This window comes from Labrus bergylta, chromosome 7 (assembly GCF_963930695.1).
Source record: "Labrus bergylta chromosome 7, fLabBer1.1, whole genome shotgun sequence".
NCBI classification, from domain to species: Eukaryota; Metazoa; Chordata; class Actinopteri; order Labriformes; family Labridae; genus Labrus; species Labrus bergylta.
The window spans coordinates 1140001-1165624 of NC_089201.1; the positions used below are offsets into that span (position 1 = coordinate 1140001).

Below are 25624 nucleotides of genomic sequence, written 5' to 3' on the forward strand. Positions count from 1 at the left end.
CCTTGTTCTTTGAAGGCACCGGAAAAAACAGTTTTCAGATTCATACCGTGGTGACAACAAGCCGTCTATTTCAAGCTCGCTATCATTGTGTGACAGTGTGTGTTGTGTAAGTGTTTGTGTCATGCCGCCCTTGGACATGGGTGTGCGGAATGTGTTGAGAGAGAGGCAAAACACTTGGTTGTCACGGCAACCAGCCAAAGCCAGGAGGACAAACGGGGGGGGGGAGGGGGGTGTGTGGTTCTTGTAATCAGAAGACGAGGTGAGAGTGAGCAAAGGGAAAGAAATGTTCAGGTGGAGTTAGTTATTAGTGACTATAATACTGTCACTGATGAGAGGCAGTGCACAAAAACAGATGAAGTTAAAAATGATGTTTAACATGTGAGTCAGCAAAATCTCAAATTGATTTTTAAAGACTGAGTTTAAAAAACATTATTAATGTCCCATTTGAAGCTATCCCTTCTCATCCCCTGCAGAAGGTTGAACATGTCAGTCGTCTGCTTTGAGGAGAAGTCAGATTGTTTAAACACAGCTCCGTCTCTGTGTTTCTGTTTTTCGTTCACTGTGACATTCCCTCCATCCACTTCTTAAACAATCTCCCCTTTCCTCTCTGCCTCCTGGGCCTTTTGATTACAACATGTCTCGCATTGTTGTTTTGTCCTCTGACACCCTTCTGTCATCATTCATCTTGGTCTAAACTTGGTCTTGAAACATGTTTGTGTTATGACCTGTTGTAAACAGTAACTGATAGTTAATGAAAGTGATTCAATCATTTGTGAAATACAAAATTTTTGTTGCATTGTAGGTGTGCTATACCCCACATGTTCTGTCAAACAGCCATAAGGTTTTGGGAGATTTTATATCAATCATGCCTTAAAGAAAGAGTTCTGTAATTTTGAAGAAGGGTTCTTTGAGGTACACATGAAGGTAAGTAAATGGACTTATGTTTGTAGAGTGCTTTAGTCTTCTGACTACTCAAAGCACTTTGACACCACAGGTCACACCTACACATTCACACACTGATGACAGAGGCTGCTGTGTAAAGTAACCATCAGAAGTAGCCAATCACATTCATACGCCAACGCCGAAGCAGCAGCAGCAACTTGGCGTTAAGTGTCTTTCCCAAGGACACATCGGACATGTTGTTGCAGGAGCTAGGGATCAAACCCCCAACTTTCTAGTCAGGGGACGATTGACTCTACCAGCTGAACCACAGCCGCCCCATACAAAGCTTCAGACAGGCTCCTTGAATCACATAATGTAGCTCACTTTTAAAACAAACTACCAAATAACCAAGCGATGTACGCTATATTAAGCTTTACTACCATCAGTGAGCCACTTGGTTTGAGCACTACTTCTTTGCACCACATGCGTGTTCATCCGCCTGCGACACAATAGTGTACGAGTCAACTTGAATTTTGCAGACCGACGGTTATATTGTCAATTTTTGATATCACAAATGCCCCCATCTGCATCAACTTACAGCCTATAGCTTCTGTGCATGCACTCCGACCAGTTTCTCAATGATGGGCTGACCTGACCACAATCTTATTTAGCTAATACACCTACAATTGACACGAACCTTACACAAACCCCCACTTCAAAAACAGGACCTTAGCACATTATTATTCTCGCTAACCACCAAATATGTATTTACCCGAGCAATGCACTGTTTTCTATTGTTATTGTCATATAAAAATCTACCTGGAACGTCAATCAATGGCTGATAGCTGATTTTATGCAGTATTGAAGGCCTCATGTCTGGAACTACTTTTGTATGAAAAATCTGGAACAAAACATTTGAGTCATCATCTATTGAAGAAATATCTTTATTCATCTGAAGTGTCTGTGGCCCGTCTCTCAATCTAAAGGTTGTCAGTTTGACGACTCAGCTCCTGCAGTCTCCATGCTGATGTGTCGTTGGCTAAACACTGGACCCAATGTTCAAGGCAAATGCCCCCATGCATTATCAGTACTCTACAGCCTTTACTATCAGAGTGTGATTGTTTGTGTGGAAGGATGCATTAGATATATGCTGCAAATGCACTGAGTGGTTACAGGACTAGAAAAGCGCTATAGGAGTGCAGTACATTCACCATGTACCATCCCTCTGTACCAGTGAAGGAATAAGTTCAAATATATGATGAAGCAATCCAGTCCGAGGTCCTTCATGCAGTAAGAGCACCTGTTGCATCTCAGTAAGGACGGCGCACATAAACTGAATTAAACTGAATTCTTCTCTTCATGTCAGAGCAGATGGAATCACACACAAAGAAGAAAGGGGCGGGGTTCCCAAGGCAAATAACTTCTGACCCCCACTGATAACAACTTGCAAAAACAAAGGCCCTTTTCCATCAACTATTCCACTGTAACAGTCATCCATCATGCCTCAGGCCCTTCAATTCACCTCTGACTAGAAATGTAAAACTAAGATTAATTTAACACAAGGCTGCACACACACACACACACACACACACACACACACAGACACACACACACACACACACACACACACACACACACACACACACACACACACACACACACACACACACACACACACACACACACACAAATATCATAACCAAATCAATAGGGGTATTGTTATTTCAGCCCGCTACTATCAGTATCAATAGCCTCTCTGTGATTAAAAATATCCTGTGCCTTTGGATAAGGTTAAGGCCAAAGACACGTGTCTGCCAGAGTGTGTGTGTGTGTGTGTGTGTGTGTGTGTGTGTGTGTGTGTGTGTGTGTGTGTGTGTGTGTGTTTGTGTGTGTGTGTGTGTGTGTGTGTGTGTGTGTGTGTGTGAGAGGGAGCTGTAGAAAAAAAAAAAATCCAGGGCCTCTTATGATCTAATATTTATGAGAACTACCTTCCAAAGGCAACCCAATTCCAAAGGCAGCAGAGAACTGAACAGAGTCATCTGCAGGCAATAAAGTCCAAACTGTATTTAGTGAAGACTTTATTAGTCAGTCATCATCCTCATCATAACCATTATCAAGGGCCTACTTCCCGTCATCATCTACAATAACTCATTACCGACTAAAGTAAAACCCTGCCCAGAATAAAGCATGACATGATGGGATTAGGGTTTGGTAAATGATCTCAACAGCTCTGCTTTATTGTATGAAACATAAAGAGAACAAGACTTAAACACTTACCGGTATCTGTATGAGTAAGGTTGGCTTTCCATACAATGATACCATGTGCGCTTTGAATCAACACAATCTCTGATATTTTAATGACCGAAAGTATCAAAAAGTACCGAAGCTTGGGAAAAAAAACGACAGATCTTCAGCCATATTTTAATCCAAAAAAAATTCCACCAGCATAAGTAAGAGAACGCTGTTTAACTTGCACAAATCAGTGCCAATGTATTTGTGCAATTTAGACAAGACAGTGTACTTTTTTTTGCTTGCATCTCTTCAGTTATTAAACAAAAAAATGACCCAAAGTTAGGTGCCAAGGACTTCTCTTTTGTGTTCCCATGGTAACCCAACAGGTATCCATATAGTTTGATTTGTGCTAGTATTTGAAAATCAGGTACTGTGACAACCTTCTGTCTTTATTGATGTGTAGTTGGAGTCACATGAGATTTTATGACTAATATAGCTCAGCTGGTATCTTACAGTAAGTACTGCATCATTTTAATTAGAAATGGGTCAAACCAACGTGACTGCAAATGAATCCAACATTCCAAACTTCTTAATCTGCAGCTCCAACTGATTGGGCTGCCATTGTAGCCTACATCCCAAATGGTAACTGAATCCATTTGTATGTCCCTGCACACTACGTATTGAAAACTGGGCACAGAGGTAAAGCTGTAAGCTTCAACAGTAATTGCCTGATTTATAAGAATTGGGGGACTTTAAGACGAGGCCCGGGCCAGGAGAGACAAAACTGAGTCTTCTCCGTCCTCACATCTCTAATTAACCTCCTTATATTTCTGTGTTGAGATAGAAGCGATGCTCGTCTGTGGATTAGACTCATAATCCTCAATTAGCGTATCATATACTGAACTTGTGTGCTTTAGGATTTAGAGGATTTAGGAGTAGAACAAACTTAGATTGGCATGAAGGAATTTTGGCACAAGCATGACAGCAGTGGTTGCCAGCTTTTCCCCTCAGGCCCTTAATCAGAACTAGTGTGGACAGTTTCAATAAATAAAGGACCCAAGGGTGATGTAGTGCTGATGTTCCTGAGTTACACTGGGTCACCACATCCAGAGGACTTGTATCATCATGAATTAGAAATGTGCATGAAACTAAATTAAAAGGAAAAGTCATGTGCAGAAAATCAATATGCTGCTATTACTGCTGTGGATTGTAGTTCCTGCCTGGAGATGAGAGTTAGCACCTGTGAAGGATGATATCCAAACAGATGAGCTGAGGTTTCACCTCTGCTCACCTCCTGCTGACAACTAAATATATACGCTCTGCTGCTGAAGCAGATCCAGCTGCACACTGAACCAGTCAAAACTGTATACAGTGTAGGGGAGGTTTGTGCATTAACCATTCAATTCTACCTGTGCTTCTGGAAAATAAGCCATGCTTCTGAGTACCAATAAAATCTTTGGTCCTCTTGGTCTCAGCTCGTGATGCTGGGTTCTTGTTTTGCCTGGGTTCTTATGATGGTTCTTGTTTTGCCTGGGTTTCGTGCACTACGGGTTCTTTTCTGTTGAATTGTATTGAATTATTTTTAGTATTTTCCATTTGTTATGTTCTTGCTGTTGTTAATGTTCTTCTTCTTCTGTTCTTCTTCTTGGTTTAGTTTGCTTTGTTCTTGTTTAAAACACTTTGTAAACCTGTGTTTTTAAAAAGTGCTATATAAATAAAGTCATTATTATTATTATTATTATAATACATTTTACCTTACCTTTAAACCTGAGAATAATGGCCATACTCCATGCCCTTTGTTTCAGTCTGATGGAGCTAAAGCTACCTATCAGTTTATCCTCAGATTAATTGGTGTCGATGTTTAAACCAGAAATACTGCCTTTTAGGATTATTTGGAGGTACATGAGGCAGACACAGATATTGTGTATAACATGAAGAACAGCAGCTCGAGAGAGAAACTGAGAGTAATAGTGTTAGCCCTCGATGGGGCTCAAATGTTTTGCTCAGCAAGAGCAAGAGTCTGCAGCAATAGACTGTCTGTAGCTCTGGTTAACGGGCCTGCTCTCCCTGCTCTACTACCTGGATGTTAACAAGCACAGTGAACAGATCCCATAGAAGCAGCGCGGTTTGGCAGCATGTTAATGTAGAACATTGAGATTAAATGTAGTAAGGCTGTGTAAGGTTACACTGGCATATTGACCAAATGGATGTTAGCCTGCAGGGAGGACTCAAGGCTGGCGGTGCTTTTGCTAAGTTAGCAACAAAAAACACATTACATTGTTTGCCTGCAGACATTTTTAAATATGTTTTACTACATTTTGACTGTTTCCTGAGGGTTTTCTTACCTCTAGACTAATTGGTGAGTCCAAATTTAAATTTCCATTCAACCAAATAGCAAATGACTCACCTAGAAACATCCCTAGTTATAGCTTATGCACTTTAAGCATTGTTTATTAATCGCAAAAAAACAAACCTCGTTAGAATTTTGAGCTTATAATGTCTCTATATTATTGAAAATTTCTCACTTTGTGAGGGTTTTCTTTCATAGCCATCTTTTATTTCCCCAGTCCATTGAGAGTTTTCTCCTGCATAACCAACGTTTTACTTGTATTTTCAGGGGCCCAATCAAAATGATGTAATATTCCCTCAGTCATCATAACCAGATGTCCTTTTCCCAGAGGTCGAAGCGAAGACCTGAAGCAGATCACTGTCTTGCTCGGAGACACTTTATCAGGGCCGACACAGGAGCTGGACTAGCAGTGCTTTAGTGGAAAGACAGTAACTCTCTGTGAGGCACACACTGCCCTCTCCCTGAACTACATCAGTTCAGATGGCTTTCATCCTGTGGCTACATGCGACATTCAAAAACTGGAGGCTCAGCACTTTGAGCATTAGCTCAGTGGTTTGTTATGACATCTTCATTTAGCCTCATTCACTAAACAGTATTGGACTTGAGACTGTATCTTATTATATCGGAAACATTTTGTGAGTGCTTGGGGTTGAGTGCTGACCTTCCGTTCTTTGTCTCCGTACTCCAGGCCGAGTGTGTCCATGGCGCGCACGATGGCAGCCAGAGACTGGATGGTGTTGCTGTAAACCACAGGCTTGTACTGCTTTACGTCGTCGCCAGAGAAGCCGTCCTCATGGATGATCCTTAACACACAAAAACATGCATTAGTTCATGTGTCAGGTAGGTTGCTTTGCTTTTGTAGGCTTGCTTTGGTGCATGGACACAGAAAGTATACTTTATTGATCCCGCAAGGGGAAATTCGTCTAGTTAACATGCTACACAAACACAGGCTGAAATACACACACATGCACATGCACAAACAGGATCACAAACAGGATCCTATGGACATGCACTAATGGAGAGGAAGTGGACTGGCACCTCTCCAGCTACCAGGCCAATTTCCGGACTTGGTCCGTGCCGGGACTTGAACCAGCGACCCTCTGATTCCCAACCCAAGTCATATACAGTATACTATTGTACGATACAACTGCATCATGTATATATATATATACATATCAGTAACCACTAGAGAGGATATACAAATAGAAGAGTAGAAATAAGACAAAGTTGCTCCCAAAGTTTCTTCACTTCCCCCCATACACACTTCAGAATGAAAGAAAATTCAGTGGACAAAAAGTACAGCAAAAAAATGTTGATTTAAAGTCAAAAGGGAACCAAGAACAGTTGCTGTGTTCTATCAGAAAATGTCATCAGGATATATCAGAGTTGTTAGATGAATGAAGGAGAGAGAAGGTATCGGAAGAATGAGGGTGAAAGGTCACGTGGTTGAGGAAGAAAAATACAAATGAAAGAGAGAGTGAGAGAGTGGGTCGAGGAAGCATTACCAGTAGGCTAAGCTGACATTTAGGCACACAGTGCTACCAGCAGACCATCCTGCTGGTTTAAATGTCAGACAGACAGACAGACAGACAGACAGACAAACAGACAGACACACAGACACACACACAGACAGACACACAGACACACACACACACAGACAGACAGACAGACAGACAGACAGACAGACAGACACACAGACAGACAGACAGACAGACAGACAGACAGACAGACAGACACACAAACAGACAGACAGGCAGACACATAGACAGACAGACAGACACACAGACAAAAACAAAGAGAGTTAACAGAGACAAGCAGCCAACAACATCAGACAGGACAACAGAGAGCTGCCTGATACAGACAGACAGACACATACAAGTTAGGCAGCACTGTGAGACAATTGAGACAGACCATATCCCTACAGATAAATCATGTGGCATGAAGAGAACCTTGATGGCCTAAATAAGAACCAAATACTATTCAAACAGCATCACCTTTCTGATCTCTCTCTATACCAGAAGTATACATGCTAATGAGCTAATGCCAAAACTCTTCAGTCAACACCTGAGTCCCACTGTCTGTGATGTTTTCAGAATTTTCAGAATCCTATCTTTACCTTGTTTACATCGTCGGGACAGCGGCTGACTCCTCCCCTCGTGTATAAAAGTTGTTTAATTGAGGGACTAGAGAAAAGAAGAATAACATACTGTACTCACTGCTTAACTGTGTTTCTAGATCACGCTCATTTCAGGTAAATTTACATGCAGTGTGAAGATACGAGCATAATAAAGATCACTAGCATTAGCATGCTAACACAACAATGCAGTGCAAGTTGTTTTGGTTTCATGCTGGTGCTCAAGGGCGACATCTGCTGGATCAAAAAATCACATATAAAGCCTTTAAAAGAAGAAATCCAAAAGAGGTTGTTGGTAAGAGCAGAAGTTCTAAAAGATGTTAAGAGGTTCATGACAGACCTATATAGAAGAGCAGCCACAGAGGCCCCCAGAGGCCAACAAGGGTATTGTAGCAATATTTCTTACACATGTAGGTGAAGATTTGTACATGGCTTATCAGTGAATTTCCTTGTACTAGATTCAGATATGTGACTGTGTCCACTAAGGAAATATGATATGCAACACATAAATAATCCTCACAAACAGGGGTCCCCATGTATGGAGTCTGTGGTCCTCCGGGCGGGCGGCCCAGGTTTAAAACCCACCTGTGGCTCCTTTTTCCGCCAATGTCAATCCCCACTCTCTCTCTCCCTGATGATTTGATAGCTCGCATTCAACCTGCAGCTGTTGAAGGGAGATGCCACCGCGGTAATGGCGGCTTGTCAAATTCTGCTTTTTCAACAGATCTGTAAAATATTATTTTTATTGTTTGCATACTTTTTTTATTTCTAATCCAGTGGACCAGATTCCCAGAGTTTGTGTGTGTGTTTGTTTGTGTTTGGGTTTGAGTGACTGTGTGCGTGTGTGACTGTGTGTGTGTGTGTGTGTGTGTGTGTGTGTGTGTGTGTGTGTGTGTGTGTGTGTGTGTGTGTGTGTGTGTTTGACAAAATATGCATCTCTACATATGTATGCAAGGGAGTGTGTGTGTGTGTGAGCATGTTTGAGTTGTGTCAGTTCTGTGGTCTCGGGGACAGCACAGTCCCGGTCAGTGTTATATTTCAGATCAATCAGGCAGCCTGCCAGTTCTATATAAAAACACCGGGCTTCTGTTTACATCAGTGACTTTCACACAGAACGCCAAAGCACAGATCTATATCACAGTTAAGGAAATGAAAGGTTAACTGTTTTCTGTATGTTGTGCACATCTGAGAATACAAACTGCAGAAAATAATCTATAATTCTGTGTAGCTCTATTTCTGATGATTAGTTCCTCTTTTCTTCATAGTACTTGCAAAGCCAACCCTCGTTCATAAATCATCCTTTGCATCTTTCCTAGCACCAGAGAGGTGAATCGAGGACTTGCTCTAAACTCAGCAGCACCCAAATTAAAATAAGAATCAGCACATTAAGTGGAAGAAGCCAAAAAAGAAGGTGGTGCTTGTTTCACAGTTCAACAAAACCCAAATCAATAGGAACCAAAAGAGGGACTTGACTCTCTTTTATGAGACACATAATTTGGTCTCTCCAAAGTGACATGTATGGGTGCAAATTTTAGAACAAAATTGCTGCACTAAAAAGAAATGTGAATAATTCTGTGTCCTTAAAGTTAAAACGAATGTCTTTATACTCCCAGGTAGAGAGAGAGAGAGACGGATTAGTAATTGGTCGTTGGGCTGTAAGAAAAAAAAAAAAATAAAGTAAAATAAATAAAATGAATAAAATGAATAAAATGAATAAAATAAAATAAAATAAAATAAAATAAAATATGAGTTAAGGAAAGATTTAAGTGTCTTGTAAGTTTTATGAGTGGTTGATCAGGATTTGTGTTTCAAAGAGATCCTTAAGTGTGTCGTGCATGTCTGTGTGTGTGGGTTTGGGTGCATGTGTGTGTGTGTGTGTGTGTGTGTGTGTGTGTGTGTGTGTGTGTGTGTGTGTGTGTGTGTGTGTGTGTGTGTGTGTGTGTGTGTGTGTGTGTGTGTGTGTGTGTGTGTTGGGTTGGCCGGCCTGCTGACGTGAGCTTTCATGCATGAGGACCTTTTCTCATTACACTCTCTCCAAGCCCTTCTGTCAGCAGAGAAGTGTGTGTGTGTGTGTGTGTGTGTGTGTGTGTGTGTGTGTGTGTGTGTGTCGGTGTGTGTCGGTGTGTGTGTGTGTGTGTGTCGGTGTACAGTATGTCTGCAATTTCCCATAGCTTTGGCACAATCTGTACAGTGACCTGAAACATAGTTTAGTTTCACACCGAGTCAGACAGATGGACAGAGAGTCCCACATATGGACAATTTAACCTCAACATGATGACATGATATTATCAGGTTGCTGCCTTTGGAGTAAAATAGAAGTCGTTAAATGAAACAACAGATGCCAATTAGCTATCAATGAACATCTTACATGATCTGTATCAGTGGGACTCATAATGCCCTTTGAAGGTTGAATTGGATTGTTTTATGCAAAGAGGAGATGGCAAAGGCATAGAAAGAAAGACACTTAGCCTACACAATGAACCCCCTTCCTCAGGATCTGTCATTTCAAAGAAGGCTTGACTGGGTTGTAACAGGGTCATCAACACAGCAGCAGGGAAACAATGTTGGTACTTTTTGAAAACAAGATGACAAAGTCTCCAATTATACACATCTGTACGTCATGTCATTGCCCTTGCACAGCAACAAACATATGTTTCAAAATAGCAGGTGACAGATAGGTTTCAATTTAGAAGATAAGATGGAAAACTACAAAACTATAGGGACACAAATTCAAGACCTACTTTAAGGAGAAGTTTAGCTTGTCTTGGACAAGCCACACTCGTGTTACTACATGGCTTAGAATAAATTAATTTCCCATCAAAGCATGTTACCTACTTCATATCTACCCTAGAGTTTCTGGTCTCAGAGGTTCCTGTGGTTGTTTCTGAACACCTGCTGCTGTGTTTTGTTGCTGTCTGTAAATCTCCCTGTCTCTCTCTCTCTCTCATTCAACTCACTCTTTCTGTCTATCTCACTTTCTTGGCTTTATTGCAGATGACTGCTCAACAATGAGCACAGCTCTGTCTGAGGTGACTGCTGCATGTTCAAATAAAAGCTTTTCCTTGCTAGTATTATGAAGCGATCATTCATGGTGGACTAATGTCAGGTCTCTGGACGTAATGTTACAAAGAGTTCAGTCTACACCTGCTCTTGATGTACAATGTCATTAATAACTGTAGTTATGATTTGGCGCTACTGTATATATTTTTTTGAATTGATTGATTGATAAGTGACAATTATACCAGAGTCAATGCCCAAGATGTATTTATCAATCACACCACACCCTCTGACTGTCTCAGCTATAGCAACATCCAAAACATTTTTTTTTTATAATGCATTGACCATCCAAGAGAATTTATGAAATAGTTCTATAACGTGTTGTGTGTCTAAATTGTGTTTTCAGTAATGCTGCTGCCTTTAAGGGATGCACTGTGGAAGGTCAGCAGTAGCCTTCAAACTAAACCAGCCATCCTGATTAGCCAGCTTACATAATCAAGTAAGGACAACCACTCTTCAGGATCATCACCCAGCAGGACCTGGTATTGATCAATGCGACCTTCAGAGCCTCCCCTCAGGGTCATGTGTGTTGTTAAATTTTATGAATAAAGTGTGTCAGAAAAGTGCATGTGCTTTCAACTAAACAGCATTTACAAAGGAGGGATATTTCTAAATTAGCACAACCGGTAAGTGCCCTCAGTTTACTTACTGACTGGAGCTAGTGTGTTTTGTGTGAAGGTGACATTGTGGCTCCCAACACACAGACAGACAGACAGACATTAAAGCATTTACATTGTATATAATCTTCTGCCTGTAAATGGAAAACAACACACAATAACACAAAAGTTATTATCGCTGACATCCATAAAAACAAACTAGGAGATAAAAAACAAGACACTGAAAGAGCGTCAATGTAAGACTCTGCTGAATGTACTCTACACACACACACATAAACACACACACACTGAAATCATATCAATCACAACATGCCTGCCTCTCTCCTTTCTGTCTCCCATTATCCCCCACAGTCATATTTTTATCTTCACACCTACTCTTGTGAACACACACAAACACAAAGCCAACAACCCGCACTGTGCAATTAGGCCTTTATCTTTGCATGCAAGCACATACAACCGCACACCGTACGCACACGCACACGCACACGCACACGCACACGCACACGCACACGCACACGCACACACACACGCACACACACACATACACACACACTTATGAAAACACTGCTGATTGGTTCTTTATCACTTTAATGTGCATCCACTCACTTTGTGGTCCCTGCAGACAGAGCTCTTAGCTGTGACAAAGTGCACACTGGCCAAGTCCTGTCAACTCCTTCCGGACACATTAAGTTACACTGTGTGTGTGTGTGTGTGTGTGTGTGTGTGTGTGTGTGTGTGTGTGTGTGTGTTTGTGTGTGTTAGTGTGTGTGTGTGTGTGTGTGTGTGTGTGTGTGTGTGTGTGTGTGTGTGTGTTAGTGTGTGTGTGTGTGTGTGTGTGTGTGTGTGTGTGTGTGTGTGTTAGTGTGTGCGTGTGTTTGTGTTAGTGAGTTTCGTCCATGGGAGTGTTAAAGAAAGTGTGAAGAGTGAAGAATAAAGTGAGCATAAGAACCTGATGGGTGATAACGATGGTATGAGAGATGGAATGAAAAGAAGAGGGGGACATTGTGGAAAAAAAGAAGCTATAAATAATTGGTGTAAACTATCACAACCCCCAGCTCAACTGACACACACACACTTAGGGTGAAGCAGAGGCATCAGCTGTTCTGCCATTTGGCTTCACTCACTTGCCTTCACACCTTGAGGTCAAGCAGCAGCATCCTGAGCACATATTATCTCACACACATCTCCCCCCGTCCTGGCCCTGTCACCATGTTTCCAGCCAGGCTAGTGGCACTGCCTCGGGATGATAAAGTCAGAAAATCAATCTCTATAGACTGAGTCCTCAAATCAGACAGCCCGGGTTCAAATCTGACCTGCGGCTCCTTTCCCGCATGTCACTCCCCACTCTCGCCCTACCCAGTTTCTGTGCTACACCAAGGCAAAGCAAGTTTATTTATGTTGCACATTTCAACAACAAGGCAATTCAAAGTGCTTCACACAAGACGAAAGCATCATGACAGAGGAAAGAAAAGAAACATTAAAATAGAACATTTAGAAATCACTGAAATTATTCAATCTGAAAATATGTTCAAATAAAAATAATTCAAATGAAATTAATTGATGTAAAAATAAATAAATAAAAGTAAAGCAATTAAAAGAGTTCAAAAATATAATAATAATTACAGTGCAGAGTAAAAGTTTTAAATCTTATTAAAGCTGTTCATTTAAAGGTAGCTGTAAACTGATAAAAAATTCCTGGGAGACGCCCAGGAACAGAACTACAGTACTTAAAAAACACTCACTGACTGGCCTCCACATTTTAGATTTCGAATGAATGTAGTTTAAAGGTTGTTATTTTGTATACCACTTTCTAATAAGTCACTTATATCTTACCTAATAAAGGTCAGAATAATGAATGAAGCAAATGCATTTCAGCATCCTCAAAGAAGCTTCAGGAGTTCTGGCCCTTGATCCATTACTAACAATGTTTCCCCTGCTAAAGAGAGGAGTCCTGGCTCCAGGTTTGGTCATGTGCTGACACAGAGTTCTTGTGCCAGGGGACACAGTCTGCTGCACAGTAGTTCAGCAGGGATGTTAGGATCTGCATGCACACGCGCATTAACCCAGGCAGACAGGAGAGCAGAATAATTACAGTTCAGTGTAACATCTGGGAAGACCTCATTATATCAGTCTGCAGGGTCTGAAACTAACTCTTTGGTCTCTCTGACAATGGCAAAGTAAGCCAAAGTTTTAACCAGCAAATAGATGTTTCACAGGAAACTTAGAAACAGGGTCATTAAAAAACAAGTTGTAGAAAGTGACTATATATGTTTACTTTACAACTGAATTTATAGAAAAAATTTTAGGAGCTGCACCTCAACACTAAAGCCAAGTTGGCTGGATGACGGCCCGACATGTAACCCCCAATAAGCTGAAGCGGCCCACAGTCCGTATTTCGAGTTCACTTTTCTAACCGGGGCTCCGGAGACTCATCGGCAACAGCGTCATTTTCAAGTAAACATCAGACTGAGAGCTGGAGCTGAGGTGGGTTTCAAAGCCTTATGACAACTTTACATCGCGCCCACCTGTCAATCATGTCAGCTACGCGCTCAACTGGATAACATGTATCATTCATAAAATCAAAACGGAGCCGTTTTTAAAAAAAATCATCCCCCATACAGTGTGTGCCCATGACGACAATAACTAGTCAGACCTACTTCGTTTTTTGTACCAGGCAGTAAACGGGCATTATCGAATGTGGTGTGTATGTGACTCCTGGTGCTTCTGCAGCCAGCCTCAAGTGGACACTCGATGAACTGCAGGATTTTGCACTTTTGCATTCGCTTCATTTTTCAAGACCGGAGGTTGCTGCTTACTTTAAAAGTTGCCTCAGATCCAGCTCTCAGCCTTTCATTAGGTTTACTGACAGTTAGGTTAAGATACCTTTTCCAGCATGGTGCACGGTCACTGACAGGGTACCCAAAAGCCCCCTGCAGTAACAGATGATGTCACTCAGGCTTCGTCCATTACAGTCTATGGGTGCGACTGGCTGGACTTGCTATACAAAGGAGGATGGTGGACAGCGAGGGTCAGACAAAGTAGCGCAACACTATTACTGACAGTCACACGTCAGCAACTTGTCGTCATTTCTAAACAAAATGAGGTCATTAACTTACTGTATGTGTTGTACTGATTGTGCAACCCGACTACGGTATCATTTATTTTACTGGCCAAATTGAAATTTTAGCCACATTTGGCAAGTGGCGGGTGCTAAATTTCGACCCTGTCTGTCTGCCATTATCTCTCCGGTTCACTGTCACATGTTATCTTTATCTGCCTCTGTCCTCTGCCAAGTGCTCTTTGATGCAGTGCTCCCATGTCTCTTTTACTCACTCTCTGTTTACCTTCAACCCCACATCAAACTCTCCCACTCACTGCCATCTTCACTTGCATCCTTTCTAATTATTCTTTTTTTTTTACTCCTCTATTCCAGTTTCCTTTCTTTTTCCATTTGCAATTACTGTGACTATTAATTAAGAAAAACACAGCACTGGCACATCCCTCCCCAATGGTTGATTTCTACAGGGAAACACACATGCAAGATACACACACACAAGCCTTGTTCACACAGGTGCTCACCTTGCAAAGCGCAGGAAGACAGTTGCAGAGAGTGCAGTGTCATAACCGTTGCCTAATTACCAGTTGGGTTACAACAGCTGCGCAGAGTCGCACCCTGCACTGAGGCCTTTGTGTTTCAGTCATTATCTGAGTCTGACTGTCTTCTGCACCAAATACAGTTGAAATGTTGCTGGAATGCTGATAAACCAGCATTCGTCTTCACACTTAAATGCAAACAGATAAAAAATGTAGACTTTATTATTTTGTAATCAAGTGAACAGAATTTAAACTTACTCTCTATTTTAGTCCCTAGGGCAGCTGAGCTTTGATGCCGTATACCGTCATTTTCAAAGCTCAATGTGGTCACACTAATATTGGCTCACTCATTCGTGCAATAACTGCGGCTGTGTGCGATCAGGCATCTAATCGTAACGTTGTCACAGAGCGGTTTGGCAGTATTTTGATGTAGAAAATAAAGATAGAGTTGTTTGTTGGCTGTATCAGGTTAAACTGGCACCTCTCGATCAGAGCAACATGTAACCAGTCCAGGTATATGGACATTAACCTGCGAGGAGGAGTGTAAGGCTGGCAGTGCTGCACTGAGCTAGCCGTTAGCAAAACTCTGCAAACCATTTTGACATTGTTTAATTACTAGAGGTGTTACGAATCACAAATCCCTCAGTTCTGATTGGATCACCATTTTTTATTACTGATCGGATCAGTTTTTCGGATGGACTTAAAAAAAAGACATTCATGAACTTTTCCACTCCTCGGCTAGACATGACCGTGCATTTCTGCAACATCATCACTGCAAATCAAAATGCTTCTCCATCAATCTAAATAATGCATCACATCCTCTATTTTTTACTATAATCATTGATACAATTAATAACAATAAAAGAAGCAGTTAGATGAACCTAAACTCTCTTTTACTTCATAAAATGCTTCAAAATCTGAGAACAATAGCTGTGATAGAAAATACATATTCTACCAGCTATGACATTGTTGACCCTGTAGCACACAAACACTCACCTTTCAAAGCTGAGGTTTGTGTGTCTGTGCACAGCACATGTTGTGACAAACAACAGGCAGGCCCCCGCGTTTAGAAAGTATATTTCAGTTTAGGGACCTAACACAGCGCTTGCTTAATGGTGTTTGGTTTAAGTTTACACAAACAGGACATGAAGCCACCGATTGTAGTAACATGCAGCCACCATCTGATACCTGCATGACAGCAGAAACAAAGAAGCTACACACGAAAAAATAAGTAAATAATAATAATAATAATAATAATAATAATAATAATAATAATAATAAATAAATTAAAAATAAATAAATAAATAAATAAAAATAAAAAGAAGCTACACACTGATATATCGATGCTTTAGATAAATAAGACATGTCTCTACTTAAACACTGCCTTCTTTTCACTCAGACTTTAGCGGTTGTATTTATTATGGGCTACATCATGTTTATAAATGTTCCATTGATCAGCGGATCACATGTGACCTGAACCGTGAGGGGTTGATCCAAACAGTATTTTGACTTGAAATGCCCACACCATGTTTAAGCACATGTTGGCAGTTTTGTTGGTGTGTTTTCTACAGATGTGGTGAATGTATTAACCTTTTGTGTCCTATTAGCATGCTTTGAATTGAATATAGGCCAGAGAATTATGGGGGCCTATGGTTTCTTTGTGTCTAACCATCGAGTCCTAAAGCAGAGGAGTAGAGGAAATTCCATTCTGCCATTAAAAATGAGGCATGCAAAAAGTAATGATAAAACTGTTTGACCTTTGGTATGCATTTTGGAGTTTTCAGTCCAGTAACAGGAAGTGGTTGTTCCAGGAGCAGTTTATAACACGGGTTTTACAGTTGTATAAGTCAATATGTGCTCTTTAAAGGGTCATTGGAATCATTGATCACTTGATGGAAGCTTCAGTAAGACAGCGAGGGAGGCGACAGGAGAAGACAGGACACAGATTTAATCAGCTTGTCCCACACAAGGTCGAAATGTAATTATCCAGCTCTATTGTCTTCCCCCTGTTTATTACTAACTTTGATGGTTTCAAACCAGGTGAACCCAGTTAGTTTGTGGAAAAAAAACTGGGACCTTCCTGAATAGAAGCAACAAGATAAAAAACGACTCTGTCTTAAGGCTCAGGAAAACAATCTTTGCTGTTTGACCTCAAATTTTAACATGGGGTAAAACGTTAATCTGTATAATTCTGTTCAAATGTATTTCATAAGAATAAATAACAGGTCTGATCAGCACACCATTTAGGTCTGGACTCAAAATCTCATCAACAAATGAATATATTGCCACAAAACGAGAGAAGAGGGAGAGACCGCATATCTTTCAGCTTAAATAGACCGCAGATTAAAAGGACGTGTTGTAGGGTGATGCTAGCATCCTTATGCTAAACTACTAATAGTGGTTAACATTTTCCCTGCAAAACATCATCATGTTAGCATTTCTATTGTGAGCATGTTGATATACTAGCATTAGCACAAGCACCAGGACAGCCTTGCATGGCCGCAGATGTGAGAATACAGTGGTTTATTGTTCTTATTATTATCCAACTCAATATGTTTGATGGAACAAACGCATTGTGTCTTTTATAAAACAGATTGTATTTTATGAGCACATCATCCATTGATTATCTGAACCGCTTTTCCCGTTCAGGGTCCAGGGGGGCTGGAGCCGATCCCAGCGGTCATTGGGCTAGAGGAGGGGTACACACTGGACTCTTCACCAGTCACTCACTGGTCTGACATATAGAGACAGACACACTCACATTCACACCTACGGGCAATTTTAGATTCACCAATCGACCTGACGGGAATGTCTTTGGACTGTGACAGGAAGCAGAAATATCTGGAGGGAACCCACGCATGCACGGGGAGAACATGCAGACTCCACACAGAAAGGCTCATGTCTGACGGGGATTTGAACCAGCAACCTCCTCCAGCACTTACCACTGCACCACTTGCTACATCATGTTCTAATAAAATATAAAAGTACATAATCAATGCCGGAGAGACTTATTTATTAAGTGGTCAAAAAAAATACATGTATGATGTAATATGAAGTAAAAGCTGTGTTATATTTAGTTTCTGTTCAAATATACATGCCTCTGATCTCTGTACTGTGATGTGTACCTGATGACATTATGCTTAATTTCACATATGGTGAACATATTGTTTACTGTTTATGAAGGGGCATCAGCTGCTACTGCAACAAGGAGCAGAAGAAATTATTAAAAAAGCCTGAGTATTCAAAGAATCTGTCATAGAAGCCCTAAAATTCGGGGCAGCAGATAGCCTCTTGGCCTGTATAGGCTATAGGAGTTATGGTGTGTGCCCCATGACTTTAGTACTCATTGCAGCGACTGTGGGTTTGAATCCAATCTCAGCCCATCCCACATTCTCTCCTACCAACATTTGCTGTCTCTCCTCAGCTGTCCTTTCCAATAAAGACAAAAAGGCTTCAAAAATAACTTTAAAATAAAGAAAATAAAAGAGAGGTCCTAAAATTATAAGCAGGTTTATATTTCCTGTTCTCACTTTGGCAATAAAACACAAAAATACAAACAGTCATTCATACTCTCTCCCAGCTTCAAACCCAGTCTGTCGCCATCAGCTGACTTCATATCAGCTGAGTGCGGCCACTGTAACAAGACTCTTTTGTCTCACAGTGCACTGAACTGACATCAAATCTGCCAAATGCCCAGACACAAAAAAAACACTCACAACTACATACACACATACACACAAACCAAGAAAAAAAAAAGCTCACACACACACAAAGGACCATTGTTTTTTAATAAGGAGCCGTGATTAGCGCGTGGACCACACACACTAATATTGACCTGGGCTCATAACTGTGCAGACATAGTGAGAGAGAGCAAACATGACTTAGAGCAAGAGCAGCTTTTAAAAAATGTGAATATTCTTGCAGAAAGACGGAACAATGTGAGAAAAGAGTAAATAAAGAGACTAACTCTGTGTTCTGTTACATTAAGTAGATCTTCTGCTGATGTGTTCTAATAGAACACGTCCTGTATGATTAATGGTTTCTGCTGGGTTAGCTGATAATGTTGCTCCACACCTGAGAAAAATGTGCATGTTTTGCACTGAAACCCGTGCAAACATGAAGCTCTGCCATCATAATATATATTTGTAATTTTACATTTCATCCACCAAAGTGTACCATTGGTGTCCCAGTGTGTGATTTTAAATTGCACTGTGTGTAAACCTGCAAGTTTTCATATGGACAAACAGCACAAGCTTCACAGACACACACACACACACACACACACACACACACACACACACACACACACACACACACACACACACACACACACACACACACACACACACACACACACACACACACACACACACACACACACACACACACACACACACACACACACACACACACACACACACACACACACACACACACACACACACACACAAAGTGCTGTTCCATCCCGACATGAACAGTTTTGTCGTCACTCCTCCATTACCGACTCATGTCATCTCCTATTATGCAGTTAGCAGAGGTGGAATAACTTCTCTCCACCGTTATGCATCTGTAACACTGACACTGATGTTGAGACCTAACAAAGGAGTAACAGGCAAGAAGGGGAAGGTTTTGAGGAAGGATGCAGCTCACCACTGAAAATGTCACGAGGATCAGCTGATCTGATACTAATCAGCAAATAAGCCCTGTTCTCTTGTGTGAGACTCTTGGTAAAAACAATTATCTTTGACTCATGGCCTTGTTACAGATATCATCTAAGAAGGAATGCAACGGCTGATGGATTAATTAAAGGGATACTTCACCTGTTGAAACATGAATCTGTATTGACATTGGGTCATGTAGTAGAAATGTGAAAGACATTTTGAAGTTGGTGCCTTCTTGGCCGAGAAAAGGCAGAAAGTGTCTTTTTGGCTCATGTGGATGAAAGACACCAAATCCCAGAATGCACAGCACCGCAGGCCACTCCCACTAAGGTCCTCTAGTACAGAATCAGAAATACTTAATACTTAATACTTAATTAAACCAAGAGGGAAATTCGGTCGATACAGTTTCTCCAAATTATACAGTATAGCAGTAGAAATATAGTAATAAAAACATTTACAGACATGTTTACTTCAACACATAAGGACATTTCCTCAACTGGCAAAAATCGTAATTTTTGCGTCACTGGAAGCTCCTTTTCAGACTCAGAAATACAAAGATTTCCCATCTCAGGGGAAAATGAGGGCTGGATGAGCGACCATTTAAAAATACTACCAGGTTTCTAATGATACAAAGATTAATGCAAATGGGTGAAGTATCCCTTTAAATTTTTCTTTCTGATTCTTATTCAAATGCATCCACTTCAGTGTTTGCTGATAACAAGTTACCCCCAGTATCAGTGCAATAAAAAAATAGTTTGGTGGACATGGACTGATAAATGCACAAACAGGAAGATTATAGCTGACTACATTTGATTTCTTGAGCCATGTAATAGTATATACTTCCTAATTTGTTAGGCCGGGCAAACACTTTGTGATTTCAATTATGACCTGATTTTTTCACCTTGATCATGTGTGGTTTGTCAATGTAAACAGAGGCAGATGATGGCTCCTGACTGGTCGGATGAAGTTCTGGCATGTTTGAAATTTTGTTCATACAACATGCTCTCACACAGTGAGCACAGAGCCATGAGCCGATTCCCCAAAATTCAGGGCATTTTTTTCCTCTATAGGCATGTACAAAACAGCGGACAGCGTCTGAAAGCACCATGGCAACAGCAGGCATGTCTGTGTCTTCTCTTCCCCCCTCCTCACCTAAAATATGAACGAGAAATGTGAGCAGGAAGTAGTTGAGGACCACCAGCTACCGGGACATTTTTTTAATGGTTTAGCTTGCTAGTTAGCTCGTTAGCTAGTTAGCTTGCTAGTTAGCTCATGTATGTTGGTGTTACTTTATGTGTTGGGTAGGAAACAACTGAAATACACACAGTTCTCAGTTCCACTTCTGTCAGTTGGAGTTTTGCTTCGCCCTGAATCATCCCGTTCAGTGTGAGCTCTCAGGTGGTGCTTCACAATCAGACTGTGTTAGTGTGAGCACAGAGTCCATGAGCTTTGGTTGTGGATGGTAAATGATTCATGCGTACAGTGTCAGGTGACATTCCACTATGATATTTTTACAATCATACAGTGTACACCCGACCTTTGGTCCTTAATCAATAATGCTGTTTGGCTATGTAGTGGCCAAATCAATAAATCTAAGACAACGGTTATTGTTTGCTTTTTGGCCTGTCCCAACATAGCACAATGACTAACTAGCATTCTAGGTAGATCACACTGGCATGAATGATGAAGCAATTGAAATGTATTTTTCATAGCAGAAAAGCAGTATACAAGCCCAAGTCCATTTACCATTAACCATTCCTTTGCGTAATGAAATACAAGTGCATGTCAGTGGTCGCAGGATTTCAGAGCTCATCACTTTAAATCTTTCAGCTGTAAAACTTGAAGGTGATGACTGATGAGCAAAACCATTGCCTATAAATCTAGGGCTGCACGGTTTTTAACCAAAATGGTTATTAAGATTATTTTGATTATGAATCATTTTACAGATTTGTTTGATTGTTATTATTTCACAAACATTTCCTGCTACTCATCAATTTGTCAGTAACCCAGTTAAGGTAAAGGGTTATGTTGTTTTCTCAGCAGACTGTTCTTTGTTGTGCTTTTATTTTGACTTTTGTTGGTCTTATGCTAATGTTTTATATTCCTGCTTGGATTTTTTATTTTTTTATTTAAACATGCTTTTATATTGGAGGATAAAAAACTGAACTTCTGGTTGACTGAAAGTTATGAACGAAACGTAACCACGGCAACAAAAATGCCCTAACATTAAGGTAATTGTGCAGCACTGTACAAACCTACAAACTCACCACATGCTCTTTATAACCTACAGTGTATCCTGAAAGAGCACACTTATCATACCCCAAAATAAAACCTTTTAAATGGAGATAATTAGCTTTAAGCCTCAACGAGGAGAACAAAAAGGGGGAAGGGGAGTAAGATGGAGGTGTTTTGTGCAGGAAGACACACTGAGAGGGGGTTTGTAGATGGAGAGAAACAGAGAGGGAGTTTTAATGAAGAAAAATGAAGCCCAAGTGTATAAAAAAAACTGACAGGAGCAGTCTGCTGGTTTGGAAAGAAAGAACAGAACTTCACAGAGTGGAGATGAAGAGAGAGGTGAGACGTCAATGAAGGAAAATTAAGCCCAATTGTTTTAAAATGTGGTAGCTGCTGCCTCAACTTTGACAATAACCCTTAATGTTGCTATGGTGTTGAAATCTTAAGATGACCCGAGATATAATTTCACAACTGGAAACAAATAACTACAGGAAATAGTTCTGAGGTTGGAACAGTTGGTTTGAGCTGCAACAGGTTGGAAAAAGATCTTAAAGCACAAAAGTGGTTAATACAAACATGTGACATGAGAGTGTGAGTTAAGGTCAAGAGAATCACAAATAAAGAGAAGAAAAATGAAAGCTTCCTCATTTTGGCTAGACTAGTGTGTGTGTGTCTGTGTGTGTGTGTGTGTGTGTGTGTGTGTGTGTGTGTGTGTGTGTGTGTGTCTATACCTGTGTGCGTGTGTATACCTGTGTGTGTGTTGCTTATATGGCTTCCAGCTGCCAATTTACAAGATGCAAATAGGATTCAAATACGACACATACACACTGTTATCGAAGGTTTCTCGAAAGTGCTGGGGGAGACATGCGCACACACATAAACGCCGCTATCATGAGACGTTTCCCTCGCTGTTATTTCACAGCTCACTGAGGCAGCCAATCAAATCATTCCGCTGATGAGCACGCCCACGGCTATATTTAACCAATGAAGGATGACTATCTGGCTGACTGATTGCTACTCGGTGACCAGTTGCAGAGTGTCTTCTTCATGCAACACTTGAGTTGGTGCCAACACAAGTCTCCCACCCCATCTCTCTCACCCCCCCCCCCCCTTTTTCTTTTTTCTATTCTCTTTTTTCCTCTCCTTGTGTCTCCACCATCCAAGTAAAAGGAGACTAATAATTATCGAGGAGAGCAGAGTCCAGAAGAGGAGTGCCCTTTGCCCCCTGTCCTTGCCTCCCTTCTTCTGGTGAGAACGTGTTCTTGCACTTGTCGGTCTCTCTCTCTCTCTCAAAATGGCTACACTTCCTTCCTCTTACCTCACCAGCCTCATTCACACTCGTCCTCCCTTTACCCTCTTCTCTCTGCTTTCTTTTCACACTTCCACTTCAATTGAATCTTTCCTCCCCTCCTCCCTGACTACTTCTGCTGGGTGTCTCTGCCCTTCTCCCCCCCCCCTCCCTTTTCTTCTCCTCTTGCTTTACTAGTCTCACCTCTCTCTTCATCTCCACTCTGTGAAGTTCTGTTCTTTCTTTCCAAACCAGCAGACTGCTCCTGTCAGTTTTTTTTTTATACACTTGGGCTTCATTTTCCTTCATTAAAACTTCCTCTCTGTTTCTCTCCATCTACAAACCCCCTCTCTGTGTCTTCCTGCACAAAACACCTCCATCTTACTCCCCTTCCCCCCCTTTTTTCCTCCTCTTTGAGGCTTAAACCTAATTATCTCCTATTCTAGGGAAGCCACACACACACACACACACACACACACACACACACACACACACACACACACACACACACACACACACACACACACACACACACACACACACACACACACACACACACACACACAGACATGGTGGGAAAAGCCTGTGGGAAGCAGTGCAGCCGTGAGGGACTGACAGCGTTTGTTCTCCCTTCGGCCAGTCGCCCCCGATCATGTCAGTGTGGCACTAACAAACATACTTTGTAAAAGAGAAAAGCCAGCGAGCAAGAACATGAGAAAGACAGAATGAGAAGCTCTTTGTATTCCACACACAGCCACCAAGCTTTTTATCAGTTTAACTCAAATAGAAAATATTTCTACAGCTCTCTAAATATAAAACAAGGACAAAGAAATCAAGATTGTTAAATTAGTTTGTGTCACATGATCTCATCAGTTACATCTCAGTCCTAACAGGATTATAGATTAGCACATGAAAGCAGAGTGTACTCTACTTCGATCAGCTGTGAAATCATTTTTTTCCAGTAAATACTTCAAGGCAAATATCTCAACTCAGATAGCCATGTCAGAGAAGGTCAGTTATCAAAAGGGCTGTGTGATTGCCCCCTCCGCCTTATAGACTGGATTAAAGATGGATGATGGCACATCCGCTCCCTCAAAGTGAAGCCAAGATATTGGAGCTCCCCCCCGTTGAAATGGCTGCAGTGGACAACTTACACATGATGGTGTTTAAAAGGTTTTTAATGTGTCCTCAGTCTCCAACATGTCAAACTGTTGGGGCTTTCACACATGCACAAAACTACTCAAAACGACCTTACTCATTGTTATGTTACAAAAAGCAGGTAAAAGACCTTACTCATTGTTATGTTACAAAAAGCAGGTAAAAGACCTTACTTATTGTTATGTTACAAAGATCTGGCCTATCCATCATGAGCACTTTTAGCAAAGCAGCAAAAGTTACAGTGGTAAGAAAAAACTGCCTTATTAAAAGACAGAAATCTTCGGCCGGATCCCCGGCTCATGACGAAACAGCCTTCACAGGCCTAGACTGTGCCGGGCTTGGAAAGGGATAGGGGGAGAGATGGGATAAATACATATGCATTGTTCTTTTTACGTCATGTCTTGCCTCCTGAGCCTCCACCCACCCACCACTCCCCTCCGGCTGGGATAGCTTCCTGCTGTGAGGGGCATGTTTGAACAACTAACTCAGGAAGATTTCAGGGCCAGTCTGACATTTTCTAGAAATGTTCAGGAGTGCATTTGTAAAAGGACTTCTCTGGCTCTGGCTTGATTAGGAATACATTAGTATCTGCGTTATAGAACTACAAAACTACATTGTTGTGTGCTCAGTCAAAGCCGACTGTCCTGCAGATAGTGACCGCCCTGTAAACAGCATTTATCCTTGTGTTCAAAGTTTGTTGTGTTTTTATGAATTGTAGCCCGTTAATGATTGAAAGAAAAAGAACATGGAGATAACTTCAAGATAGAAACGATGTCATGGAGCAAAACCTCAGACTTTTAACTGGCAGTGATGTTAAAGGAAGAATAACTATCAGTCCTCCTTTTTTAAAAATAAATGTGGACCTCTCTTCAGCCAGGGGGCATGATGGGTAGTTTCTGAACATATTCCCCTCTACGCTCCAAAAAAATACTGGAGTCTGAATGTCCCATCATGTAGCTTATTCAACATACATCACACTTTCACTCGTTGGTTAACGCCTCTCTTTTGAACTGATTAAAACACCTCTTTCTATTATTAGTTTGAAGCCTCTGAGCTCAAATAGAGATAGCACCGATAACATGTTATTGGTTGGTTTTCAGAGCACTCCCTCAAGAGATGAATGCATCCCAAGAATGGATTAGAAAGAAAAGGGATCCAAATAACAAACTCGTTTTATGTTTCTCAGATAAGAATGAACCATGAATTATTATCAATGAAAGGTAAAGTAAAACAGTCCGTGTACCAATTCTAAGTTTCCCCCCTTAACTTCAATATTACATGACTTGAAAGAAGACTCCAGTCTGCGCGTTCAAGTCCAGTCTTTAAAAGTTGCAAGCAAACAACTTACACATAATGAGGAGGACTACAAAGGGGTAGGGGCTGCACCACAACCAACTTGAAATCCTCCCCCCTTCA

The 25624-nt window shown here is 41.2% G+C and overlaps 1 protein-coding gene across 2 annotated transcripts in view; it reads right to left on the minus strand.

Moving 5' to 3' along the window:
- Nucleotides 1–25624, minus strand: part of gnao1a (guanine nucleotide binding protein (G protein), alpha activating activity polypeptide O, a) — a 111510-nt gene that overhangs the window by 79103 nt on the left and 6783 nt on the right. For both annotated transcript variants that reach the window (XM_020640462.3, XM_020640463.3), the window contains exon 3: nucleotides 6126–6267. In XM_020640462.3, coding sequence (XP_020496118.1) covers nucleotides 6126–6267 — 142 coding nt within the window. The remainder of the gene's footprint in view (nucleotides 1–6125; nucleotides 6268–25624) is intronic.